The 26,068-nt window shown below is 43.5% G+C and overlaps 1 protein-coding gene and 1 pseudogene across 1 annotated transcript; both read left to right on the forward strand.

The window, feature by feature from the left end:
- The first annotated feature begins 554 nt into the window (after nt 1-554).
- LOC119964292 lies at nt 555-11,479 on the forward strand (annotated as a pseudogene).
- Nucleotides 11,480-11,814: 335 nt separating this feature from the next.
- On the forward strand, nt 11,815-14,271 carry LOC119964293 (protocadherin alpha-C2-like). The gene has a single exon (XM_038793569.1). It carries the CDS (start codon nt 11,815-11,817, stop codon nt 14,269-14,271), a length of 2,457 nt encoding a protein of 818 aa, XP_038649497.1.
- The last annotated feature ends 11,797 nt before the right edge of the window (nt 14,272-26,068 follow it).

The following is a 26,068-nucleotide window of genomic DNA, read 5'->3' on the forward strand; positions in this document are numbered from 1 at the left end:
ATACACCACAACGAATTATTCTGGAAATGCCCGCTTATATTTGTAATGCTGCAGCTAAATTGAAATTATTAAACTAACGTTTCAACGTAACATCCCGCGTTTGCGCGCATGGGATTAATATTTCACAGCCAAAAACTGTTGTCAATAGAATTATAGAATAGCAGCAGCATGTTTTCACTTTAGAAAAGCGAAAACGACAAAGGACATTGAGTTATACAAATTTCACCTACTAACTTTGACTGATATTTTCAGTGAAGGTTGGCTTCACTGTAATCTCATGTAGTTATAGGCTAAGACACTTTGTGTCTGCCAATAAAATAAAGATATCTAGCCATTGATCGACCACACATCCCGTCACATCTAGGGGAGGATGGAAACGCATCACGCTGATGTGAAGCAAACGAAACATCACAATGGCCGAACTTGCAGTTTCGCAAACCGTGTCCGGAATAACATGGTCATTGCAAATATCGGCGAACCGAATCATTGATGCACTTCGAAAAATTGATCCTGAAGAAGAAATGTTTCCACCAAACAGGCAATGGATACCGAGCATGGCAGCGATATCGGGCATTTTACTGCTTTGTGTCTGCAATCTGGCTTCGGGGCAGATACGTTACTCCATTGCCGAAGAACAGGAGCGGGGTGCTTTCGGAGAAAAACTCGCAGACGATTTGGGATTAAACGTGGACGAAATATCTCGCCGCAGGTTCCGGATTATTTCTGATTCACCAACACAATATTTGGATGTAAATCTGAAGAATGGAATTTTATCTGTGGAAAAAAGGGTAGACAGAGAGCAGCTCTGTGGGCAGACCCTGGCGTGTTTATTGCTTTGTGACGTGGTAATGAAAATCCAGTACACCAGTATCGTGTCGAGGTCTAAATTCTGGACATAAATAATAATTCTCCCACATTCCCGGTTAGTGAAATCCGTTTGGAAATTGCTGAATCTGCGACTCCTGGAGCGCGCTTCCTGCTGGAGGGCGCGCGCGACCCTGATGCGCAAGTCAATTCCCTTCACACGTACCAGTTGACTCCGAATGACCATTTCCTTTGCGATGTGCAGGTTCGTGCAGAAACGATGTTGCCCGAATTGTTGCTGGAGAAGTCTTTGGACCAAGAAAAAAAATTCCAACACCGCGTGTTGCTTGTCGCTCTGGATGGCGGATCTCCAGAGAGGACAGGTACCGCACATATATTTATTACCGTCTTAGACGCTAATGATAATGCACCAGTTTTTGAGCAGTCGTTGTGCACCGTTACTCTGATAGAAAACGTGCCAATGTGCACTGTGGTGATCAAACCTAACGTGACTGATTTGGATGAGGGATCCAATAACGGCATCCTTCATTCTTTCAGTAGCTACAACAAAGAGATGATAGCTGAAGTATTTCGCATTGGTCCCGTGTCGGGTGAAATCAGAGTCAAGGGAATATTGGACTTTGAAGAAACAAAGAATTTGATATTGATTTGGAAGCCAACGACAACGGTTTTTACTGATTATCCACGCACTGTAATATTCAGGTGAATATTAAGGATGTGAATAATAACTCTCCTCACCCTTAATTCTTTTGCTGAAGTAGTGAGAATGCTTCGAGAGGGACATGAGTAGCTTTAATCAATGTGAGAGACAGGAATTCCCAAAATGCGGAGACATTAATTGCCAGATCTCTCCAAACCACCCCTTTATTCTCCAATCATCCTTTAAGAATTCTTACAGGTTGCTGTCAAATGATCTACTGGACCGAGAACATATTCCTGCATATAAAATAACGGTTAAGTGCAATGACCACGGGAACCCTCCACTGAATGCTAACGCATCTATCATTGTACCCATTGTAGATATAAGTGATAACGCACCTAGCTTTCCGCAGTCTGCATACGAGATTTATGTAATGGAAAACAATGCGCCCGGAAATTCAATTGGGAAAGTGACAGCTATTGACGTTGACATGGGTCAGAATTCCTACCTTTCATACTCTATTCAGGACAGCCGAATGCAGGGTGCGCCAATTACTTCACATGTCTCTATTCATTCTGAAAATGGTGTCTCTATTCACAGCGGACATTTGATTACGAGGAACTAAAACCTTTTCAGGGCCAATATACAAGCTCAAGATGGTGGAGTTCCAATACTTTCCAATAATGCTACAGTGAACGTGATTATCCTCTATCAGAATGACAACCCTCCAATAATAATATCAAACTTCTCAATGAACTACAGCAAGACACCTGTACCTAGATCTGCAACTCCGCAATACTTGGCGGCCAAGATAGTTTTATCTGATGCTGATTCTGGACAAAATACACGACTTTTCTATCAAATTGAGCGAGCCACAGACCCCAGTCTGTTTACAGTGTCACACAATTCAGGCAAAATTCGAACAGCTCGTTATTTTACGGACAGCGATAGCACGACACGGATACTTGTTGTACAGGTGAGAGACCATGGACATCCAGCGCTCTCTGCCAGGGCTACTGTTAAGCTTACAGTGGCTGAACAGAGCGCGGGAATTCGCTTAACTTTGGTGAGCGGCGCGCAAGGATTAACAAAATTCTTCTGATTTCGCGCATTTCATATCGTCATACCTTTGGGAGTAATATCGCTCATACATATTTTGGAGCAGCACGGTAGCATTGTGGATAGCATAATTTCTTCACAGCTCCAGGGTCCCAGGTTCGATTCCGGCTTGGGTCACTGTCTGTGCGGAGTCTGCACATCCTCCCCGTGTGTTCGTGGGTTTCCACCAGGTGCTCCGGTTTCCTCCCACAATCCAAAGATATGCACGTTCGGTGGATTGGCCATGCTAAATTGCCCTTAGTGTCCAAAATTGTCCTTGTTGGGTGGGGTTACTGGGTTATGGGGATAGGGTGGGGTTGTGGGCTTGGCAAAGGTGCTCTTTCCAACAGCCAGTGTAGACTCGATGGGTCGAGTCGCCTCCTTCTGCACTGTAAATTCTATGATTTTACATTTAGTTGTTATAATTGCCCTTGTTGTCCTCATTTGGCCAGTTAACAAACGCTCTGCATATTCTAGAAGTTGCTCCTCTGAGAGACGTTGCTGCGTCAGTGAGCTCGAAAGCAATTACAAGGTTACAACATTCGAATGTCAACCTGCAGATTGTACCTGATCATAAAGTAATTGGAAATATCGTTGAGATGCGAGGGAATGGGTCTTTTTTAGATGCATACCAATATAGAGTTCACTCGGCACCACGTGCTATAACTGAGCTCATGCTTTTCACACCATTCAGTCCAACAACACCAGGTACTGACGGCGGGAACAGGAGGATAGTTGTATCTGAATATGCTGGAAAAGAAACCAATGACTGGCCCCATGACATCAATAAGGTGAGTGGTCAGGTAACCAATATATACGTTATTTGATTTGGCAGCATTATGTGCAAAGCTCATTTATATATCTTTTAAGACATATCTTGGAATTCTCCAAACGTTTGCAATAGCAGGCAACTATGCAAGGTAAATCAAAAGACAGAAGCATTACCAACTTGTTTTGTATCTTCTCTTCTGATCAACACTGATTAAGGATTAAGTCAAAACCATGGAACCATGTTTTGTTGTATTGTGTCAGGTGGCACTGTTCATGCGGTCTCGTCTTCATCATAAATATTATTGTTTAAATTTGACCAGTCCATGTCTCGTGCAGAGCGTCCAGAAATCTAAGAGAAAGGAACAGCAGTATTATTTGGCAAGATAAATCAAACCACTGAGGTACTCTTCGATATATGTTTACTCAAGCCCCATCGTTTGACTTAGATTTTGTTTATTTCAGATTTTTGCCCTGGCTCTTAATTAAATCTTTCTGTGGATTGTTTTTAAACATTCTATATTCTTCAGGTCCACCCTTTAAAATAAACATTATTTGTACGAAACGGGGAACTTCTATAATACGCAGCTGCTTTGGGAAACAGCTGTATCTTGGATGGTAACTTTTGCAGTTCAACGTTAGATTGCTCGGCAACTCTTTTATCTCTGTCCCTTTCGGTCGATTATTTTTAATTAATTCCGCACGCGTCTCTTTATAGCATTTTGGGTTCCCTTGTTTGAGGTCTAATAATGCAACAACAAAAATAAACTAGTGTCTCTTTGTTCTGTATAGCTGATTGTCTTTCTCTATTTTCAGTGACAGACAGCCCCTTTCGTCTTTCATATGAATGTCCACTTTTCTATCTTAGCATAAATGAAAGTACACCTTTTATTTGCAGTCGCTCAAGAAACTTATTTGGTTACTTATTTTCATTGTAGCACTATAGTTATATTACATTTTCATATCTACGCCAATGAAGCTGTGTACCCTCCTGTTTTCTGGGCCTAATTGGATCTATTGTGATGTAGTAATGGCATGCATACTTTAATTTGCCCTGTCCTATATCGTTTTCCCCAACTCTCATATTACCAGTCTCAGCTGGTGTGTTGCTTCTGTGTATCATCACGAGTCTCTGTTTATATTTGGATGAATCTAATCATATAGTTTCAAACCGGCTATTTAAGAAGAAAATCAAGAATTGCATTTTCATGTGCCATCTCAAATAAATGGAAGTCTCTCCCTCTACCAGAGTGTGAATGCCAGAAAATTTGGAACTTTCAATATCAAGATTTACATATTTTATTGGATTCGGGCACCACAATACATTGAGCCAAGATGGGCAGGTGAAGTTGCGCATAGGTCGATTATAAGCTAACACAATAGCAGGGCAGTGTTGAGGGACTGAATGGATTACTCTTTTCCCCATGCTCCTATTTTCTTCAAAGTTAGAAGATTACTTATGTCCACCCAATTGTTTAGAAGGTTCATTACAATATCCCCTCCCTTTTGATCATTGCTGAACATAAGCACATAGAAATTAGTAGGAGCAGTAGGCCATTCAGCTCCTGGAGTCTGCTCCGCCATTTGATAAGATCATCATTGATCTGGTTGTGCCCTCATTTTTAGTTTTCCGTCTACCCACTATAACCTTGTCAATCAAGAAACTATCCACCTCAGGTAAACAATTATTCAATAACGCTGCCTCCATTGCTCTCTGGGGAAAAAAATGATCTGAGTGAAGAAATTGTGTCCCCTAGTACTCGTCTGTTCAATAAGCATCCATTGTGTCAAGTCCCCTCAGGATCTTATATGTTTCAATCTGATTACTTCTCATTCTTATCAATTCCTATGAACGTAAGTACAACCTGTCCATCCTTTCCTCATAAGGTAATCCTTTCATCCCAGGAATCAGACGAGTTAAAATTCTCTAAAGTCCTCCTAAACAAATTACATTCCTTTTTAGTAAGGAGACCAAAATTGCCCACAATACTCCATAAGTGGTCTCTCCACCTCCCTCTATAATACTAGCATATCATCTGTGCTTTTACATTTCACTCCCCTTGCAATAAACAACAACATCCCATTTGCGTTCCTGAGCACAAGTTGAAAAGAGAGAGGCGGTGCCAAAGCTTTCTGTTTGGCATTGACCAGGAAACCACACTTGAAGGCAAAACTTCGAACAGTCACAACAATTTATATCACAGGAGAAATGGATACAGGTTGTTGACAAGTCAACTCTGCTTGAATGAGGTCGAGTTGAGCTGATATTCTGGTGTGATTTCCAGTTACATTCCGATGAAATGGCTTAGAGTCCAATAGCATGTAACTTTCAAAACATAGAAAATAGAAGCTGGAGGAGGTCATTCGACTCTTTGGGCCTACTCCGCCATTCATTATGATCATGACTGATCATCAAGTTCAATACCCTGATCCTGCCTTGACCCAAAATCCATGATCCATTTAGCCCCAAGAGCTATATCTAATTCCTTCTTTAAATTACACAACGTTTTGGCCTTAAATACGTCATGTGGTAGCGAATTCACAGATTCACCACTCTGTGGCTGAAGAAATTTCTCCTCACCTCAATCCTAAAAGGCATTTCCCTTATCTTCCAACTATGACATCTGGCTCTGGACTCCCCCACCTTCGCGTGTATGCTTTCTGAATCTACCCTGTCTAATCCTATTAGACTTTTGTACGTTTCTTCCAAATTCCAATGAGTTTACTCCTAACCGACTTAGTTTCCCTGATATTATAGTCCTGCCATCCCAGGAATAAGCCTGGTAAACCATCGATGCACTTGCTCCATAGCTGGAACACCCTTCCTCAGGTAAGAACACCAAAACTGCACACAATCCTCCAGGTGTGGCCTCACCAACGCCCTCCGGTTCTTCATAATAGGCAGAGTACAAAACTTAATCAGCCAGCTAATGCTTTCCAAATCGAAAAAGAGACGTCTGCTGTTGGATGTGATTCCATGAGTGGGGAGCACTTATAGTACAATCCTGAATGTGCTGACAGCCACCACTTTATATAATCAGTTGACCTGGCAATGTGGTCAATTATGCTTGCTAGAAGTGACATATATTCATAAACAGATGACCATTATTTCGAAATAAAACGGGCATGACCTTTCTTGAATGGCCCACAAATTTTGGGAATATGGAGTTTCAGGTTGCTTTCTCCGTGGCAATGCATCAGCCAGCCAGTGTTTATGTGCCAACATGATACATGTTAGGCAATTTGAACATTCAAAAGCGCAGCACGGTAGCATAGAGGGCAGCATAGTGGTTTACACAGTTGCTTCACAGCTCCAGGGTCCCAGGTTCAATTCTCGTCTGGGTCACTGTCGATGTGGAGTCTGTACATTCTCCCTGTGTCTGCGTAGGTTTCCTCTGGGTGCTCCTGTTTCCTCCCACCATCGAAAGATGGGAGGGTCAGATGGATTGGAAATGCTAAATTGCCCTTAGTGTCCAAAAAAAAAGTTTAAGTGGGGGTTACTGGGTTACGGGGATAGGTCATTGAGGTAGGAGGTTCCGATACTTTTATCCAATGATGATTTTAAAAAAGTGGTCCTTTATAAATCGGGGATGCATACTTTGGAGCGGAACTTCCAGATGCCTGGTTCTCATTTCCTCGAATAATAGAAGTGGCGGTTTTGGAAGGTGTGATCGCAGAAGTTGCTAAGTTGTTATGGTGCATTTATGTAGACTGTAGAACTTAAATACAACACCCACAGTGCATGGTTAGTGGAAGGAATCAATGTTTAAGGTGACTGATTGGATGCCAATCAAGCGAATTTCTAAGTTTTGGGTTTGTTGAGGTTCTTTGGAGGTGTAGTCATCTCAGCAACAGGAGGGCATTTCATTACACGCCTGATTTCTGATTTGTAGATATTCTTTGTAAAGGTTTTTCGGAATCAGACGTTGTGTTGCTCCACGTTCAATAGCTAGCCTCTGGCATGGCGTTATGGCCAAAACATTTATGTGATTCGTCCAAATAATTTCGGGTTTCTAATGACCCAGAGATTCGTGCTTGTGGACAATTCCGTGAAGATGATCTCAGCAAAGTCAGGCGAAGATTCTTAGCTTCTTTTCTCTTTTATTTCGGATGATGATTACTTGCCAATTGAGTGGCTTGATAGTTCCTTGCCAATTGTCAACCGAAAGCTAAATGTTACTCAAAGTTCGTTGCATGCAGGCATGTACGGATTTGATATCTGAATATTGTGCAATGATCTACGAACATCCCCAATTCTGACCTTAAGGTTGCGTGTCGCTATACCTTGTGATGGATGTTGAACTTGCCTTTTACTTTTCGTCCTCGTGGAAGGTCATTAATGGAACAATTTAACACTGTTGGACATAGTGTACTGTCTTAAGGAACTGCGGCGGTGATGTTTATGATTCCAATGACTAAACTCGTTTGAACAGGTATGAGTCAAGCCAGTGAAGGGTTTACAACACGATTGCCATTCACTTCAATTATGCGAGAGCTTCATGGTGCCACACTCAGCCAAAGGCTGTTTTGAGCTCAAAGGCAGATCTTCGTACATTAACTCTGATATTCTGCTCATTTGTTCATGTTAACTGCAATGAGGACTCGAGCCAATTTGGTTCTGGCAGAGCAAGCATCGGTGCGCAAATGCTGTTTGAAAGAAGACTCGGTGGTATCTTCCATCATATTTTGATAATTCGTAATAGGTTGGAGGGTTATGAATTGCACTGATTCTTTTTTTCCGGCATTTTGTGTCCAGATATTGTTTCCAGTTTGATGACTCGGTACGTGTGTACGAACATACAAATTAAGAGCATGTGTAGGCCATTCGGTTCTTGGAACCTACACCTCCATTTAATAAGATCATTGCTGATCTAATTGCGGTCTTGACTCCACCTCCGATAGCCTTTCATCCCCTTGTTTATCCAGAATCCATATACTTCTACCTTAAAAATATCAAACAACTCTGCGTCCACCGTCTGTTGACAAAGTTTCAAATGACTCACAACCCTTTGATAGAAAAGATATCTCCTAATCTCTGTCCTAAATGGGCGATCCTTATGTTTAAGAAGTGGCCCTGAGTTATTTATTCTCCCACAAGAGGAGGTGTACCCGGTGTACTTGGACAGCTATGCTGGAGGTGAACATAGTTTGGAGGACAAACCTTCCGAGTTGTTGGAGCACTTGCACTCAATCATTTCTTGATATCAGATGGAGTGAATCTAATTGGTTTAAGTCTAACACCTTTGATTCTGACAACCTGGGGAGTAGACTGAAATGGAGCTCTGCTCGACAAACCTCCCTAGCCGTGGTTCAAAATGAATCCGATTTGGCCTGTATACTGAGAATTTTGGCCACGTACCGCTGTCGATGGGAATTCTCGTGGTGCCTCTTACAATATTTAGTTGCGTAATAGTGCACTACCATTCACGAGCAGATGTGGAGCAAAACTGCGTGTCCAGGAGCCGTTGCAGGCCATCAACAGCAAACCTATAGTATACCAATGCTGTCGCATTATCCGGCATAAACATTGTTCAACAATACCAAGGAAACGGTGCACCAACCTTGGTTCAAAGAGACGTCCACCGTCAGAGACGGTGTCCTGAGTGTGATGGTGAGGTGCTTTCTCCAACACAGCTGTGCGCTGCTTCCCTATTTACAAAACTAATGTTCCAGCAGAGTCACGACAAATATAGCATGGGTCAGCTTACAGTGTTCTCCTTTTTAATGTAGAACTGCAATTTAATGCGTAAAGGTGGGGAGAACTGAGTGTTAGAAAATGTGACAACCAAAATAAGAACGTGGCCAGATATGGCTACATCTCAATATATTTTGTGTCGATTTGCTTAAAACAAACTAGATAATTATGTTGGTATTGTGAACCATCATTTCGCGTATCCTATTCTGAAATTTTGCGGTAGATTGATGAAACACAATCAGATTGTAGATCGAAATTTTAAATGCTGTAAATGTAGAACTATCTGTGTTAACTCGGATTTAATTCTGAACAGAATTAAATAATTCACCACTTTCTGCACAATCGTATGACGCTCAACTGTGGATATTCGCAATGCTGCAAGTTAACTCTGACCTAATCTCTTCAGTAATTTGGAAAACAAAAGTTTGGACTTTTAGCACTCATCCTCTGGTCTGATGTATCTGTGGAAAAATTTTGTTTCTCCAATTGACAGGTTGTTATGCTCACTGAAACGTTATTTTGGAATATTTATGCGTTTTGAGCCTTTACAATATGTGTGTTCGCGTTTAAAAATTCGCCACACAAAATTGAATGCATCTGCGCCCTTTGCACTTATTTGCGCAAGTTTATCATTAGGAACTTTAACTTTGCACATGCGACTTAAGACCAAATAATTCTTCCTTATCATTGGGATATAGATTGGTGGTCAAACACCAATATGTGCAGATATAATTCGCTGACATTTTAGAGTCATCAAAAAGTACCATTGTTGCGTTATTACGCGCTTGTATTATTTCATTATTTGGACTCAAATATCAAAATATCCCAACGTTTTGGGGAAAAGGTATAGGATCATAGAATTTACAGTGCAGAAGGAGGCCATTCGGCCCACCGAGTCTGCATCGGCCCTTGGAAGAATGCACCCTACCTAAGCCCACACCTCCACCCTGTCCCTATGACCCTTCCTCACCTTTTTGCACACTAACGGCAATTTAGCATGGCCTATCCACCTCACCTACACATCTTTTGACTGTGGGAGGAAACAGAAGTCCCGGGGGAAACCCACACAGACACGGCGAGAACATGCAGATTCCGCACCAGATAGGGATCCAAGCCAGGGTATCGAACCTGGGACCCTGGAACTGTGAAGCAACTGGGCTAGCCACTATGCTACCGTGCCGCCTGGTGCTCTTTTTAACGTTTGCAGCATAACAGTTTATTCACGGTTCTGAATCAGAAGCTGAGTGTTGCTCAACTGAACCAGCCCCGCGCTCCCTCAGGGCGCCACGTATAATTGCAACGTGGAAAGTTTACATAGGCATTTCTCATTCTAAATGTAAACGTAGGAAATTATAATAAGGAAATAAATTACGCCAGACGCGTCAAAGCAAAATACAGTACAATGGACTGTATATGTTCTAAGATTGATTAATATATTAAACATTTCATCATATTTCACGTCATTTAGTTTAACTAACATATTTAATAATTCGTGTATTCAAATGTAACGTGTTATATTTGAACTTGTCTATAACTCTGTAAAGTTCTGATGTGGAGATGCCGGCGTTGGACTGGGGTGAGCACAGTAAGAAGTCTTACAACACCAGGTTAAAGTCCAACAGGTTTGTTTCAAACACGAGCTTTCGGAGCACGGCTCCTTCTTCAGCTGAAGAAGGAGCCGTGCTCCGAAAGCTCGTGTTTGAAACAAACCTGTTGGACTTTAACCTGGTGTTGTAAGACTTCTTACTCTGTAAAGTTCGATTAGGGTGCATTAATTCCACATTACTGATATGATATTGTAACTGTAAACTATTTCTTAGTTCTGAATAGCTAGAATGGTAAATTTTTAATCCTTAGTAGTGAAATGATAGACGGAAAATGTGAATCAGGCGACGTGTCTCACGCTGCACAGGTATTTCTGAACTGCATTTTTCCAAATTGTTTATTCTTCAAGGTAAATTCCATGACGTATTACACGTTCGATTTCCTAATACTTCTTCTAACCCTCAGGAAGACAGCTTTGCACACTGTGTGTTAACCGACACGTGTATGTATCCAATCACACGCGAAAAAACATTCTTCAGATTGGCAACATGTACATTTGAAACAAACTCGAATATAATTACAGCTTTAACGTTATTTTCGAACACAAGTGTACTTGAAATCGACTAATAATGATAATCTTTATTAGTGTCACAAGTCCGCTTACATTAACACTGCAATGAAGTGAAATGAACCTTAGCGTTTGAGTAGGTATTCATTTAAATTACGAATGTGTTATTTATTCTTCTGAAGTTTCTGCAACGAGGTAAGTTGTAAGGTATGCTAAATAATCGTTTGAATTCTTCCTGTCAGTTATCTATTTCGTGTCGCTTCCAGAAATGAAACTTGGTTGGAATACCGATGCAATAATTCCGTATGCAAAATGCATTCTGGACCTGTATGAAAAATAGCCAGACAGTCATAACTTCAATATTTTCAATGTAGTTCAGCTTTGATATTTTCTCAGTGCAGTTATAGGCCGAGACTCTTTGTGTCGCTGTCTACCAATAAGGAGATAAAATACGGCTGGTGATCCACCATCCATACATGACGCATCCCCCAAAACCCGTTGAAGGAAGCAGAAGGAATGGTGTCGTTTGTACGAACAAGGCGAGTCGCCTCCTCACAAGGCCTCTCCGTGTTTCAGCTAATGTACCAGATTGAACGATTTACTTGGGGGACGATGCAGATTATCATCAGCCAGAAGAATTTTTAAGGTTTGGAACAATCATACCTGCGAACAAAAATGACAGAATCGAGCAATCGCTCGGTGCTGATATCATCCATCTTTCTGCTTTGTGCCTGGAGCCTGGTTTCCGGACAGATCCGGTACTCCATTCCCGAAGAACTAGAGTATGGTGCCTTCGTCGGAAATATCGGACAAGATTTGGGTTTGACTGTGGGGGAACGATCACACCGGAGATTCAGAATGGTATCTGCCTCGTCCATGCAATATTTGGATGTAAATCTCATGAACGGAATTCTATTTGTGAATAAAAGAATAGATAGGGAACAACTCTGTGGACAAACTGTTACCTGTTTACTGTATTTAGAAGCAGTAGTTGAAAACCCTGTGGAGCAGTACCGGGTGGAAATTGAGATTCTGGATATAAATGATAATTCTCCCAGTTTTCCGAACAGTGAAATTCATTTGGAAATTGCAGAATCAGCGGTGCCTGGAGCGCGCTATCTCTTAGAGCATGCGAATGATCTTGATGGAGGAAACAATTCAATCCGAACATACCAGCTCACTGCAAATGAACATTTTAGTTTAGATGTGCAGAGTCGTGGAAAATGGAAATTGCCCGAATTAGTCTTGGAGAACATTCTCGATAGAGAAAAACAAACAAGATATCGTTTATTGCTGACAGCGTTTGACAGTGGATCTCCAGAAAAGACAGGTACCGCGCATATAACGATTAATATCTTGGACACTAATGATAATGCACCGGTTTTCCGGAAGTCGTTGTACACTGTCAGTCTCATGGAAAACGTGCCACCGGGCACTTTGGTGATTAAACTTAATGCTACTGATATGGACGAGGGGCCTAATGGTGAGATGACATACTCGTTTAGTAGTTACAATGAAAAAAGCATACCTAAAACTTTTAGGATTAATTCAACGTCGGGGGATATCCAGGTAAAGGGTTTATTGGATTTTGAGGAAGCCAGTATTTATGAGATTGATGTGGAAGTGAAGGACAGTGGTTCGCCACCATTATCTGCGCACTGCAGCGTGCGAGTGGAGATCAAAGATATCAATGACAATCCTCCAGATTTGATGCTAAATTCAATTTTGCGTAAAATCAGTGAAGATGCTCCAATTGGAACTCTGATTGCATTGATCAGTGTAACAGACCAAGATTTCAATAACAATGGATTTACGGATTGTTCAATTTCTCCAAACGTCCCCTTTGATCTCAAATCTTATTTTAAAAATTCGTATAGACTCATCACGAATGATGTGCTTGACCGGGAAAGTGCTCCTCAATATAACATTTGGGTCATGTGTAAGGACCGTGGAGTTCCTCCGTTGGCCGCCAACAAAACAATCGCTGTGCAAATTTCAGATATAAATGACAATGAGCCGCGCTTCACACAGGCTTCATATAAATTCTATGTCACAGAAAACAACGCCCCTGGTAGTTTCATTGGATCAGTGACAGCTTTCGATCCTGATATGGACCAAAATTCACAAGTTTCTTATGAAATGGTGCAGAACCAGCTTCAGGCGCTGCCCATGTCTTCTTACGTCGATATTAACCCAACAAATGGCACTATATATTCAAAGCGTCCATTTGATTACGAACAGCTTAAAAGTTTTCAGATTCATGTTCAAGCTCAAGACTCTGGGTTGCCATTGCGTTCAAGCATTGTAGCTGTGAATGTGATTGTCCTTGACCAAAACGATAATCCTCCTGTTATAGTATCGCCTGGATCACGAAAATATACCAATTCAAGTGTGCCTCGATCTGCAGACCCAGGATATTTGGTAACAAAGATCGTTGCTTCGGATGCTGACTCTGGTCAGAATGGTCGACTTTTCTATCGAGTTATACAATCCAGTGACCCAGGCCTTTTTTCTGTCTCACATAATTCAGGAGAAGTGAGAAGTGTTCGACGATTTAAAGATAGCGACGCCAACATGCAAAGGTTAATTGTTCAAGTGAAAGACAATGGATATCCAGCCCTCTCTGCCACGGCCACTGTTACCCTGTTGATAGTTGAACAAAGTATAGACATTCAACCGGATTTTACTGAACCCCACAAGGATACCCAGGATTCGCAGAGATTAACCATTTATATAATAATTTCTTTAGGAGCAACGTCGTTTGTTCTGTTGGTCGTAATAATTGGGCTTATTGTGGCTATATGCCCAAATGGTAGAGCTCCTTATGGTCGGGTTTGTTCTCTCAATAATTGTTGCTGCACCAGAGAATATCAGAACTCAAATATAAATGATCAAATTGTACCGGATTCTAATTTATTTCCGAATATTCTCGAAGTTCGTGGAAATGGATCCCTTTCAGATACTTACCGATATAAAATTCGTTCAGCGCCAGAATCAGCTGAAATATTTTTCAGTCCGCAAAAGCCTGGAACTCCTGGGAGGAATGCAATGTACGTTTCACAGCAGAGTGGGAAGCTGAATAACAACTGGCCCGATGCATTTCATGAGGTGAGCAGTTCACACAGAATTTAACGCTGTCATGGTAAGCAGGAATTAGTACTTAGGTGAGATAGATAGGTACATTGTTTCCAAATATAGACACATCTTCATTAGTTAACAATATTATTTGCATTTATTCCAACGTCCAGAATTTGAGGCTTTTTGGCAAACATTCCCGAAGAAATAACACAATTATTCCTGTCATAATTCAAATCTATTTGATTACAAAATGAACGTTTTATTTCATGAATACTATATGGATATGTTAACCTTGCTGCTACCGAAACAAATTAGAGCAGTCGTTATGATCTGAAATTATGTAACTCAATGTTAAGTCCAGGAGGTTGGAAATTGCATAATAAATAGATGAGGTGCTGTTCCTCGATCTTTAGTTGAACTTCATGAGAAAAATGTAGCAGGCCAACTTCAAAGAAGTCAAAGCGATACCAAGAATCTAATGGTAGGAGACCAAAGGTTCAGAGTCATACGTGTGGACAGAATGGACATGCTTTGCAAAGTGATTGAGCAATCTATTCTAAACAAAACAGGAGTGAGAAACATTTTAAACAATGATCAATAAAGTGAAATAACATTGTAGCCAACTAAAACCGAAGACAAGTTTGCCAGCATTGACACAAAATGAATGAATCAAGCGTAAAGGAAAATTGGAACTAAAGAAAGAGGGGAAAACTGAGTGCATGGGAAAAAATTCCCATGTGACAAAGGGGAATATAAAAACATTTAGAAATAAGTCAGAAAGATTAAGAGATCAAAGAGAAACTACAAAGTTATGTGGTAAAGAATCATAAAGAGAAATTGTAAAGTATTTCTGGAAAAAAGAGACATGCTATTGATGCCTTTCACCTTGAATCAATTATGGTTGCTCGCAAGATAGTGTCATCAAGGGAGCAGTTTTTTGAGAGTGGCCATAACTCCTTAATATTTCTGGTAGTTATGGAACGTGAACTAGAAATAACGTTTCTGAACTCGGGATGGCCTATTTTAATAGGGTAAGTCAGGATCTGGCCAAATTGGACTGGGAGCAGCTATTTGTAGGAAGATCCAGATCAGAGCAGTGAGACTCATTCGAAAAGGAAATAGAATACAATGCCAACATGTTTCCATAAAGGTAAAGGGTGGGACCAACAGTTCCGAAGAATCCTGGATGTTATTGGATATACAGCATTGGATAAGGAAAGATATGAGAGGATTATAGCAGATTCAGGGGGCTCAAAACAATGGATGCCCTCGAGAAGTATAGGAGTCGGGGAGAGCGAACAGCGGGGCGTTAAAAAGCACTGGCGGGCAAGATAAACGAAAATTCCAAGATATTTTATAAGTATTAAGGGAAAAGGGTATCCAGGGAAAAGGTCGGGCCCATTAAGGACCAAGGTGGCAACCGCTGTGTGGAGATGAAATACGTACATGATGTACTAAATGCGTATTTTGAATCTGTAGAGAAGGATAATGTAGTTATAAAAAGCAAGGAGGGGGCTGGCAAAATCTATTTGGACAGAATAGTATTGAGAGGGAAGTGGTATTCACGGTTCTATCGGTTTTAAAAATGGATAAATCCTCAGGCCGGGAAGAGATGTATCCTGGGCTGCTCTGTGAGGCCCAGGAGGAAATTGCAGGGGCTCTGACGCTAATTTTCAAATTTCGGCTGGCCACAGGTGAGGTGCCAGTTGAGTAGAGGATAGCTGATGTGCTACTATCAGTCAAAAACGGAAGCAGGGGCAAAGCAAAACAGGTAATTACAGGTCAGGGAGTCTAATATCAGTAGTAGCGAAATGATTGGAAATAAATTCTTGGAGACAGAAATAATCACCACTTGGATTTGGCGTTGGTTTTGGGTTTATTGTCACGTGTACTGATGTGCAGTGAAATGTTGTTCTGCGTATAGTCCAGACAGATGGTTCCATACATGAGAAACAAAAACATAAGCGTGACAAGGATAGTTAACATGGAGGGAGATTTTGTCTGACAAATTTTATCTGACAATATTTCGAGGAGTTGAGCAGGTGTGTAGATGAGGGAAGTGTAGTTGATGTAATAGAACATAGAACAGTACAGCACAGAACAGGCCCTTCGGCCCTCGATGTTGTGCCGAGCCATGATCACCCTACTCAAACCCACGTATCCACCCTATACCCGTAACCCAACAACCCCCCCCCCCCTTAACCTTACAGGACACTACGGGCAATTTAGCATGGCCAATCCACCTAACCCACACATCTTTGGACTGTGGGAGGAAACCGGAGCACCCGGAGGAAACCCACGCACACACAGGGAGGACATGCAGACTCCGCACAGACAGTGACCCAGCCGGGAATCGAACCTGGGACCCTGGAGCTGTGAAACATTTATGCTAACCACCATGCTACCGTGCTGCCTAATCTAATGGTCTTCAGTAAGGCATTTGACACGGTCCTGCAAGGGAGACCTGGATGGTCTCTGTATAATGTCAGGAGTATTGCAGGCAAAACGGATAAGTTATGGGCAAGGATTGACTTGTGGAGTTGTGATATAGTAGCCATAACAGGGACGTGGTTGAGGGTGGGGAAGGACTTTGCTCATCATTCCAGGACATAGAACCTTCAAGTGAGACAGGGAACAGGGTAAAAGAGGAGGATGCATTACATTATTAGTTAAGCAGTCAGCTGATGCGCTAAGGAGAGATGATATCTTGGAGGAGGCATGAAATGAAGCTGAGTGGGCAAAGTTTAAGAATAAGACGGGGGGAAGCCACATTGATAAGTGTTTATTATAGACCACAGATAGTCCACGGAAATTGATGAGCAAATGTGTGCAAACATCGCGGAGATGTGTAAAAATAATAACAACAGGGTCATTGTTTGAGGTGATTTCAATTTTACCAACATTAATTGGGATAGTGATAGTGATGGAGTGGATTTCTTAAAATGTACACTGGAGAACTTTTTACGTCAATATGTACAGGGTCCAACAAGGGACAGCGCAGTGCTGGACTTCATTCTGGAGGTGGTTGTGGGGGAGTAGTTTAGTGATAGAGACCACAACATGGTACAATTTTAGCTTGTAATGGACAAATAAATAGACAAGTTGAAAAAATGTTTCGGCTTGGGGGAGAGTGATTTTCACTAAAATAAGACAGGATCTGGCAACGGTAGACTGCAAAAAGCTACTCGTAGGGAAATCTACAGATGAGCAGTGGAGACGTTCAATAAGGAAATGGAGAGGGTACGGGTCCAACATGTTCCCTCTTGGGTGACAGGAAGGAGTAACGAGCCCAGAGAACCATGGATCACCAGAGATATTCAGGATAAGGTGAGATGGAGAAGAGAGGCATTTAGCAGGTACAAGGTGAAACAAATCAGCAAAGGCATTAGTGGAGTACAGAAAGTGCAGAGTGGAACTTAAGAAAGCAATTAGGAGAGAAAGAGGGGGTATGAGAAAGCTCTGGCTGGTAAAAATGAGGAAAATTCCAAGTTATCCTAAAAAGTATTTCAATGGGAAGAGGCTAACAATGGAAAGAGTAGGGCCCATTCAGAAACAAGGGGGAAATCTGTGAATGGAGTAAGGGGAAATTGGTAGGGTGATGAACGGATGCTTCATATCCGTCTGCACCCAAGCAAATGAGGGTTTAGGCATGGAACTCAGGGAGAGAGACTGCAAGGTTATTGAGTAAATGGAACTCGGGCATGTCAAGGTATTGGAGTTGTTGGTTGGCTTCAAAATGGACTAATCTCCAGGTTCAGATGAATCATGTCCCAGGCTGCTGTTGGAGGCGAGGAGCAGATTTCAGGGGCTCTGACCCAAAATTTTAAATCCTCTCTGGCCACGAGGGACGAGCTAGAAGACAGGAGAACAACTAATGTTGTTCCACCATTCAAGGAGGGCTGTAACGATAAGACAGGGAACTACAGATCAGTGAATCACACGCTAGTGGTAGGGAAAATATTGGAGAAATGTACCTCCATTTGGAGAGGCAAGGATTGATCAGGGATTGTAAGCATGACTTTGCCAGAGATAGGTCACGCCTAACAAATGTGAATGAATACTTTTTGAGGCAAGGACCATGTGTGTGGATGAAGGTAATACAATTGATGTCGTTTATATAGGTGTCAGCAAAATCTTTGACAAGTTCCCACATGGGAGACTTGCAAAGAAGACAAATGAACATAAGACACAGAATAAAAATGTGGATTCAGAATTGGTGCGGCTGTATGAGACTGAAGGTGATGACAGAAGGCTGCGTTCGGGCCACAGTGTCATTGGCACTCCACAGGGATCTGTGCTGGGCCCACTCTTATTCATTATTTATATAAATGACATAGATGACTGTGTAGATTGCACAAAGATTGATCGGGTGGTTACCAGTGAGGTTCAATGTCTTGAGTAACCGGGAGGTATTCGTGGATTGCTCAAGTAGGAGAGCAGTTACAGATATAATTTAATCTAGAAAAGTGTGAGGTTATACTCTTTGGAAGGAATAATTTGAGAAGGAAGTATTAAATGGGGCAGCACGGTAGAATAGTGGTTAGCACAATTGCTTCACAGCTCCAGGGTCCCAGGTTCGATTCACAGATTGGGTTACTGTCCGTGCGGAGTCTGCATGAGTCTACATGTTCTCCCCGTGTGCGTGCGGGTTTCCTCCGAGTGCTCCGGTTTCCTCCCACAGTCCAAAGATGTGCAGGTTAGGTGGATTGGCCATGCTAAATTGCCCTTAGTGTTCAAAATTGCCGTTAGTGTTGGGTGGGGTTACTGGATAGGGTGGATGTGGGCGAATTAAGTGGAGTGCTCTTTCCAAGAGCCGGTGCAGACTCGATGGGCCGAATGGCCTCCTTATGCGCGGTAAATTCTATGATTCTATTCTATGATTCTATATGAACGGCATGATACTAGGAAGTTCCGAGGAACAAAAGGACCACGGCGCATTTGTCCCTGAAGGCAGAAGGGCAGGTAAATATGGTCGTGAAAAGGATATGTGGGTACTTGCATTTATCAATCGAGGCATTGAATACAAAAGCAGGGAGGCTTGTTGAATTTGAATAGAACTTTGCTGAGTCCACAGCTGTAGTCATGTTTGTAGTTCTGATTGGCACAGTATAGGAATGATCTGATTGCACTGGAGTGGGTCCAGAGGAGATTCAGCAGGATGTTGCCTGGGATTGAAAATGTAGGTTTTCAAGAGAGGTTCTATAGGCTTGGATTGTTTTCGTTGGAACTGAGAAGACTGAGTGGCGACCTAATCAAGGCATCCAGAATTATCAGCGACATGGACAGTGAGAAAGGGAACAGATGTTCATCGTTGAAGTGTCAGTCACGAGAGAACACAATTTCAAGGAAGTACAAAGAACCGGAGGGACTTTGGGGTGCATATCAAACGATCCCTGAAGGCAGTAGGACAAGTAGACCAGGTGGCGAAGAATGCATCTTGGGTACTTGCCTTTATTAGCCAAAACAAAGCATGTTAGAGCAGGGAGGTTATTATGGGGCTCTTCGGCTACAGTTAGAGTACCATGTGCAGTTCTGGTAGCCACACTATAGGAAGGATGTGATTGCACGACAAAGAGTGCAGAGGGGATTCATCAGGATGTTGCCTGGACTGGAGCCGAAATGTTGGTAAAGTTCAAATCACCTAATATAATGACCCTGTTGTAATTATTTTTACACACCTCCGCGAAGTTTGCACACATTTGCTCATCAATTTCCATGGATATCTGTGGTCTATAATAAAGACCGAGCAATGTAGCTTCGCCTTTCTTATTCCTAAATTCCACCCACACAGCCTAATTCCATGAGTTGGATGATCAGTATGAATGGCGGAGCAGGCTTGTAGGGCCAAATGGCTTCCTCCTGCTCCTATTTCTTTTACATGTTTCTGTAAGTAATGTAGTTTGCGAGCCTGAATTATTATCTTAATTTGTCTTTTCGCGCAATTCTTAGCACAATCTAGATTGTTCAGCAAGCGTTGCCCAATCGCAGAATCACACCCAATGTTGGACTCTATATTTTGACTTTTGCAAGAATGGGCTGGTTCGATAGGCAGTATTTTTCGGTTGTGACCAACCAAAGGGACGTGCCTTTTGATATGATCCGCCAGTCATTGAGTTGTACAGTCCACATAACTGGCATCACACAGGCACTGAAATTTATATAATTATAATAATAATCGCTTATTGTCACAGGTAGGCTTCAATGAATTACTGTGAAAAACCCCTAGTCGCCACATTCCGGCACTTGTTCGGGGAGGACGGTACGGGAATTGACATTGTTCTGCATTAAAAGCCAGCTGTTACACCAGGAAGCAAAGAATTGGAATAAATGGGGCATTTTCCGATTAGCAGGCAGCAACTAGTGGCGTACCGCAGGGATCTGTGCCAGGATCCCAACTGTTCACATTATATACTAATGATTTGGAACGAAATGTATTATCTCCAAATTTGCACATGATACAAAGTTGGGTGGGAGGGTGAGCTATGCAGAGGATGCAGAGATGCTTCCATGGGATTTGGACAGGTTGAGTGAGTGGGTACATGCATGGCAGATGCAGTATAACGTGAATAAGTGTGGGGTTATCCGCTTTGCTTTCAAAAATAGGAAGGCAAATTATTATTTGAATGGGCTTAAATTGTAGAGAGGTTGAGCTCAGTGAGCCATTGGTGTCCTTCTGTATCATTCGCTGAAAGTAAGTGCACAAGTACAGCAGGCAACAAAGAAGGCAAATGGTATGTTGGCCTTAATAGCAAGAAGACTTGACTATATGACCAGGGATGTTTTACTGCAATTGGATAGGGCATTGGTGAGTCACACCTGGAGTATTATGTGCAGTCCAGCCCCGCCCTATCCCATAACCCCACCTAACCTGCACATCTTTTTGGATACTAATCGACAATTTTAGCATGGCCAATCCACCTAACCCTAGCCCTAACCTAACCTGCACAGCTTTGGACTGTGGGAGGAACACCCAAAGGAAATCCACGTTGGAAAGCCCAGGATTAGAATTGAACAAAGATCCCTGACACTTGATGCAGCGGTACTAATTATTGTGCCACCGTATTGCTCTATTTGATTTGACAGCATGTCTCTTTGTGCAGCAATATTCAAGTGTGCTGCCAAACGACTGAGCAGTAAATATTCTATAGAGAAAAATAGCCAAATGAAAAAAATTAGAAAGCAGAATGGGTACAGGAGTACTAAGGCACGGTCATGGCAAACGCATAATTAATTACAGTAAAAGAGTATGTGACACTTGCTTAGCAATAATCTACTGACTGATGCTCAGTGTGCATTCCGCACGTGACCTCTTTACAGCTTTGATTAAAACATGGATGAAGTAGCTGGACACCAGAGGTGAGAGTAGAGTAACTACCTTTGCCATCAAGGCCACATCACACCGAGTGTGCATCAAGGAGCCCTAGAAATATTGGTGTCTGTTGGAATCAGTGGTGAAAAGCTCCTCTGCTTAGTCAGGCCGAGCGCAAAGTAAGATGGTTATTTATTTTGTAGGCCAGTTGCCTCAGCTCAAGAACATAATTGCAGAAGTTCCTCCCAGTGTCCTGGGCCCAACGATCTCCAGCTGCTTCTTCGATGACCTTCCCTCCATAAGGTCAGAAGTGAGGAGTTTTGCTGATGACTGCACAATGTTCAGCATCATTTATGACTCTTTGTAAACTGATGCAGTCCATATCCAAATGTGGCTAAACTTGAACAACTCCAAGCTTGGGCTGACGAGTATCAAGTCACAGTAGTGTCACACACGTGCCAGACAATGAACAGCTCCAACAAGAGTGAATTTAACCATTGCCTCTGGGCAAGCAGTGCCTTTACCATCGATGAATCCCCACTATCAACATGCTGGCATTTGCAATTAATCACAAACTTACCTGGACGAGACATATGAACACGATGATGGCAAGAGAAGTTCAGAGGGTGGGAACTTTGCCGCAAGTAACATGTTGAGTCCCCAAAGCCAGTCCTTAACCAACAAGCCACAAGAGATGATTCTTTCTTTTTTTGAAATAATTTTTATTGAAAAATTTTGAATTTATACAACAATAACGCACCATAGTAAAATACCAAAAATAACAATAATATTAGCAATCATAAACATTCGCCCCATCTCCATGAACATCACAGCATTTTAACAACACAAATTAACACAATATAAAGTTACAGAATAGGAACTACAATAAGGAACCCCCCCCCCCCCGGTTGCTGTTGTTATTGACCAAGATACCTATCTTTGAGCCAGGAAGTCCAGAAAAGACTGCCATCGTTTATAGAACCCTTGTATTGATCCTCTCAGGGCAAATTTGACCCTTTCCAATTTTATAAATCCCGCCATGTCACTGATCCAGGACTCCACACTTGGGGGCCTCGCATCCTTCCATTGTGGCAGGATCCTTCGTCGGGCTACTAGGGATGCAAAGGCCAGGACACCGGCCTTTTTCGCCTCCTGCACTCCCGGCTCTACCACAACTCCATAAATCGCGAGTCCCCACCCTGGTTTGACCCTGCATCCAACCACCCTCGACACCGTCCCCACCACCCCCTTCCAGAATTCCTCCAGTACCGGGCATGCCCAGAACATATGGGCGTGGTTCGCAGGACTCCCCGAACACCTGGTGCACCTGTCCCCATCCCCAAAGAACCTACTCATCCTAGTCCCGGACATGTGGGCCCGGTGCAGCACCTTAAATTGGATGAGACTAAGCCTCGCACATGAGGAGGAAGAGTTAACACTCTCAAGGGCATCCGCCCAAGTCCCGTCCTCTATCTGCTCCCCGAGTTCCTCCTCCCATTTAGCCTTCAGCTCCTCCACTGACGACTCCTCCACCTCCTGCATTACCTTATAGATGTCAGACACCTTCCCCTCTCTGACCCACACCCCCGAAAGCACTCTGTCCATCGTCCCCCGCGAGGGCAGCAGAGGGAATCCCTCTACCTGTCGCCTAGCAAACACCTTTACCTGCAAGTATCTGAACATGTTCCCTTGGGGAAGCCCAAATTTATCTTCCAGTTCCCCCAGGCCCGCAAACCTCCTGCCAATAAACAGGTCCCTCAATTTACTGATGCCCACCCTTTGCCACCCCCTAAATCCCCCATCCTTGTTCCCCGGGATGAACCGATGATTGCCAGATTCTTAGGGTCGCCGCCACCACCGTGCTCATGGTAAACCTCTTAGGGGAGAGCGGCAACGGCGCCGTTACCACGGCACTCAGGCTCGTACCTCTACATGACACCCCTCCCCCCTCCATCACCCATTTACGCACCATTGACACATTGGCCGCCCAATAGTACCCCAGAAGGTTGGGCAGCGCCAGCCCGCCTCTATCCCTCCCTCGCTCCAGGAACACCCTCTTCACTCTCAGAGTCCCATGTGCCCACACAAAGCTCAAAATACTGCTAGTCACTCTCCTAAAGAAGGCCCTGGGGATAAAGATGGGCAGGCACTGAAAGAGGAACAAGAACCTCGGAAGCACCGTCATTTTGATGGACTGTACCCTCCCCGCCAACGACAATGGCAACATGTCCCACCTCTTGAACTCCTCCTCCATCTGATCTACAAGTCTGGTGAAATTATGTTTGTGAAGAGTCCCCCAGCCCCTGGCCACCTTCACCCCCAGGTACCTAAAGCTCTACCCTGCCCGCCGAAGCGGGAGCCTACCAATTCCTTCCTCCTGGTCTCCAGGGTGCACCACAAACACCTCACTCTTGCCTAAATTTAATTTATCACCTGAAAAGGTCCAAAACTCAGCTAGCAGCTCCATCACCCCCGGCATCCCTCCCACCGGGTCCGCCACATACAGTAACAGGTCATCGGCATACAACAACACCCTGTGTTCCTCCCCACCTCGCACCAAGCCTATCCACCCCTCTGAATCCCTCAACGCCATCGCCAGCGGCTCGATTGCCAGTGCAAACAACAAGGGGGACAGGGGGCAACACTGCCTCGTCCCTCGGTAAAGCCAGAAGTACTCCGACCTCCTCCCATTCGTGGCCACGCACGCCATCGGGGCCTCATATAGCAGCCTTACCCATCTAATGAACCCTTCACCAAATCCAAACTTCCCCAACACCTCCCATAGGTACCCCCACTCCACTCCATCGAAGGCCTTCTCCGCATCCAGCGCCACCACTATCTCTGCCTCCCCCTCAATCGCCGGCATCATGATGACATTCAACAATCTCTGCACATTCGTGTTCAGCTACCTTCCCTTCACAAAACCTGTCTGGTCCTCGTGTGCAAGCCCTGGCACACAGTCCTCTATCCTGGTGGCCAGGATTTTTGCCAGCACCTTAGCATCCACGTTGAGGAGAGATATGGGCCTCTATGAACCACACTGCTGGGGGTCCTTGTCCCTCTTTAAAATTAACGAGATCCGCGCCCGCGACATCGTCGGGGGCAAAGTCCCCCCTTCCCATGCTTTGTTGAGTGTCCGCACCAGCAAGGGGCCCACTAGGTCCACAAACCTTTTATAAAATTCCACCGGGAACCGATCCAGCCCCGGTGCCTTCCCTGACTGCATCTGCCCGATCCCCATAACTAGCTCCTCCAGCTCAATCGGCGCACCCAACCCCTCCACCTTCTCCTCCTGCACCTTCGGGAAAGGAAGCCCGTCGAGGAACCTCTCCATTTCCCTCCTCTCCCCCGTTGGCTCCGACCGGTACAGTTCCCCGTAAAAGTCCCTGAAGACCTCATTCACCTCTACCCCCTTCCGCACCACATTCCCACTCTTGTCTCTCACTCCAGCAATTTCCTTAGCCGCATCCTGCTTGCGGAGCTGATGAGCCCGCATCCTACTCGCCTTTTCACCATGTTCGTACACTGCCCCTTATGCCTTCCTCCACTGTGCCTCCGCCTTTCTAGTGGTCAGCAAATCAAATTTATCTAGTGGTCAGCAAATCAAATTTACACAAGAGACGATTCTTGTGAACTCTTCTCCTGCCTGGTTGAGTGTAACTCCAACAACACTCAAGAAGCTTGACGCAATCCAGGATCAAGCAGCCCGCTTGATTGGAATCCCGTTTGAATCAATCCACAAGCATCCAATCAATTCACCATCAAAGGACAGCAGCAGCCGTATGTATGATCGACGAGGTGCACAGGAGGAGATCAGCAAGGCTTCTGCCACTGCACTTTCGAAACCCAAGATCACTATCATCCAGATGGACAAGAGCAGAAAGCACATGGGAACACCACCAGGACGTTTTCTTGAAAGCCACTCATCAACCTGACTTGAAAATATATCACCCCCCTTCACTGCCTCTCTGTCAAACTCCTGGAATTCCTTCCGTAAAAGCACTGAGTGTACCTTCAGCACGTGGACTTCAGTGGTTCAACAAGGCCACCACCAACTTCAATTCTGGTTGGGCAATTAGTGTTGACCAAGACAGAGAAGTCAACGCCCTGTGATTTTTTGTAAAAGCTTCCTCATCCCAAGGATCGTTTTGCTGAACATGTGCTGTACCGCCTGAAGTGCAAATGTATGCTTTCTTAAATATGGATATAAAAACTGCACACAGTATTCCAAATGTGGTCTCACCAAAACGCTATACATTCGGAGCAAGTCTTGCTTATTCTTGTACTCGAATCCCCTCTCAATAAAGGGCAATATGCCATTGGCCTTCCATAACGTACTGTATTCCTTGCACGAACACACCCAGGTCTCTTTAAAAAGCCTAATTTACAAGTATCTCATCTTTAAAATTATATTCTTCTTTGCTTTTCCAATGACCAGAGTGAATAACATCACATTTCCCTACATTATACGGCTATTATACTACTACTTCCCCATCTTCCATCATGTTTCTTACTTACTTACTTAACCTATCACTTTGCAGC

This window comes from Scyliorhinus canicula, chromosome 4 (genome assembly GCF_902713615.1).
Source record: "Scyliorhinus canicula chromosome 4, sScyCan1.1, whole genome shotgun sequence".
Classification (NCBI taxonomy): Eukaryota; Metazoa; Chordata; class Chondrichthyes; order Carcharhiniformes; family Scyliorhinidae; genus Scyliorhinus; species Scyliorhinus canicula.

Excerpts from the sequence above, each read along its gene's own strand:
- LOC119964293 (XM_038793569.1), top strand. The coding sequence starts at position 11,815 with ATGACAGAATCGAGCAATCGCTCGGTGCTGATATCATCCATCTTTCTG.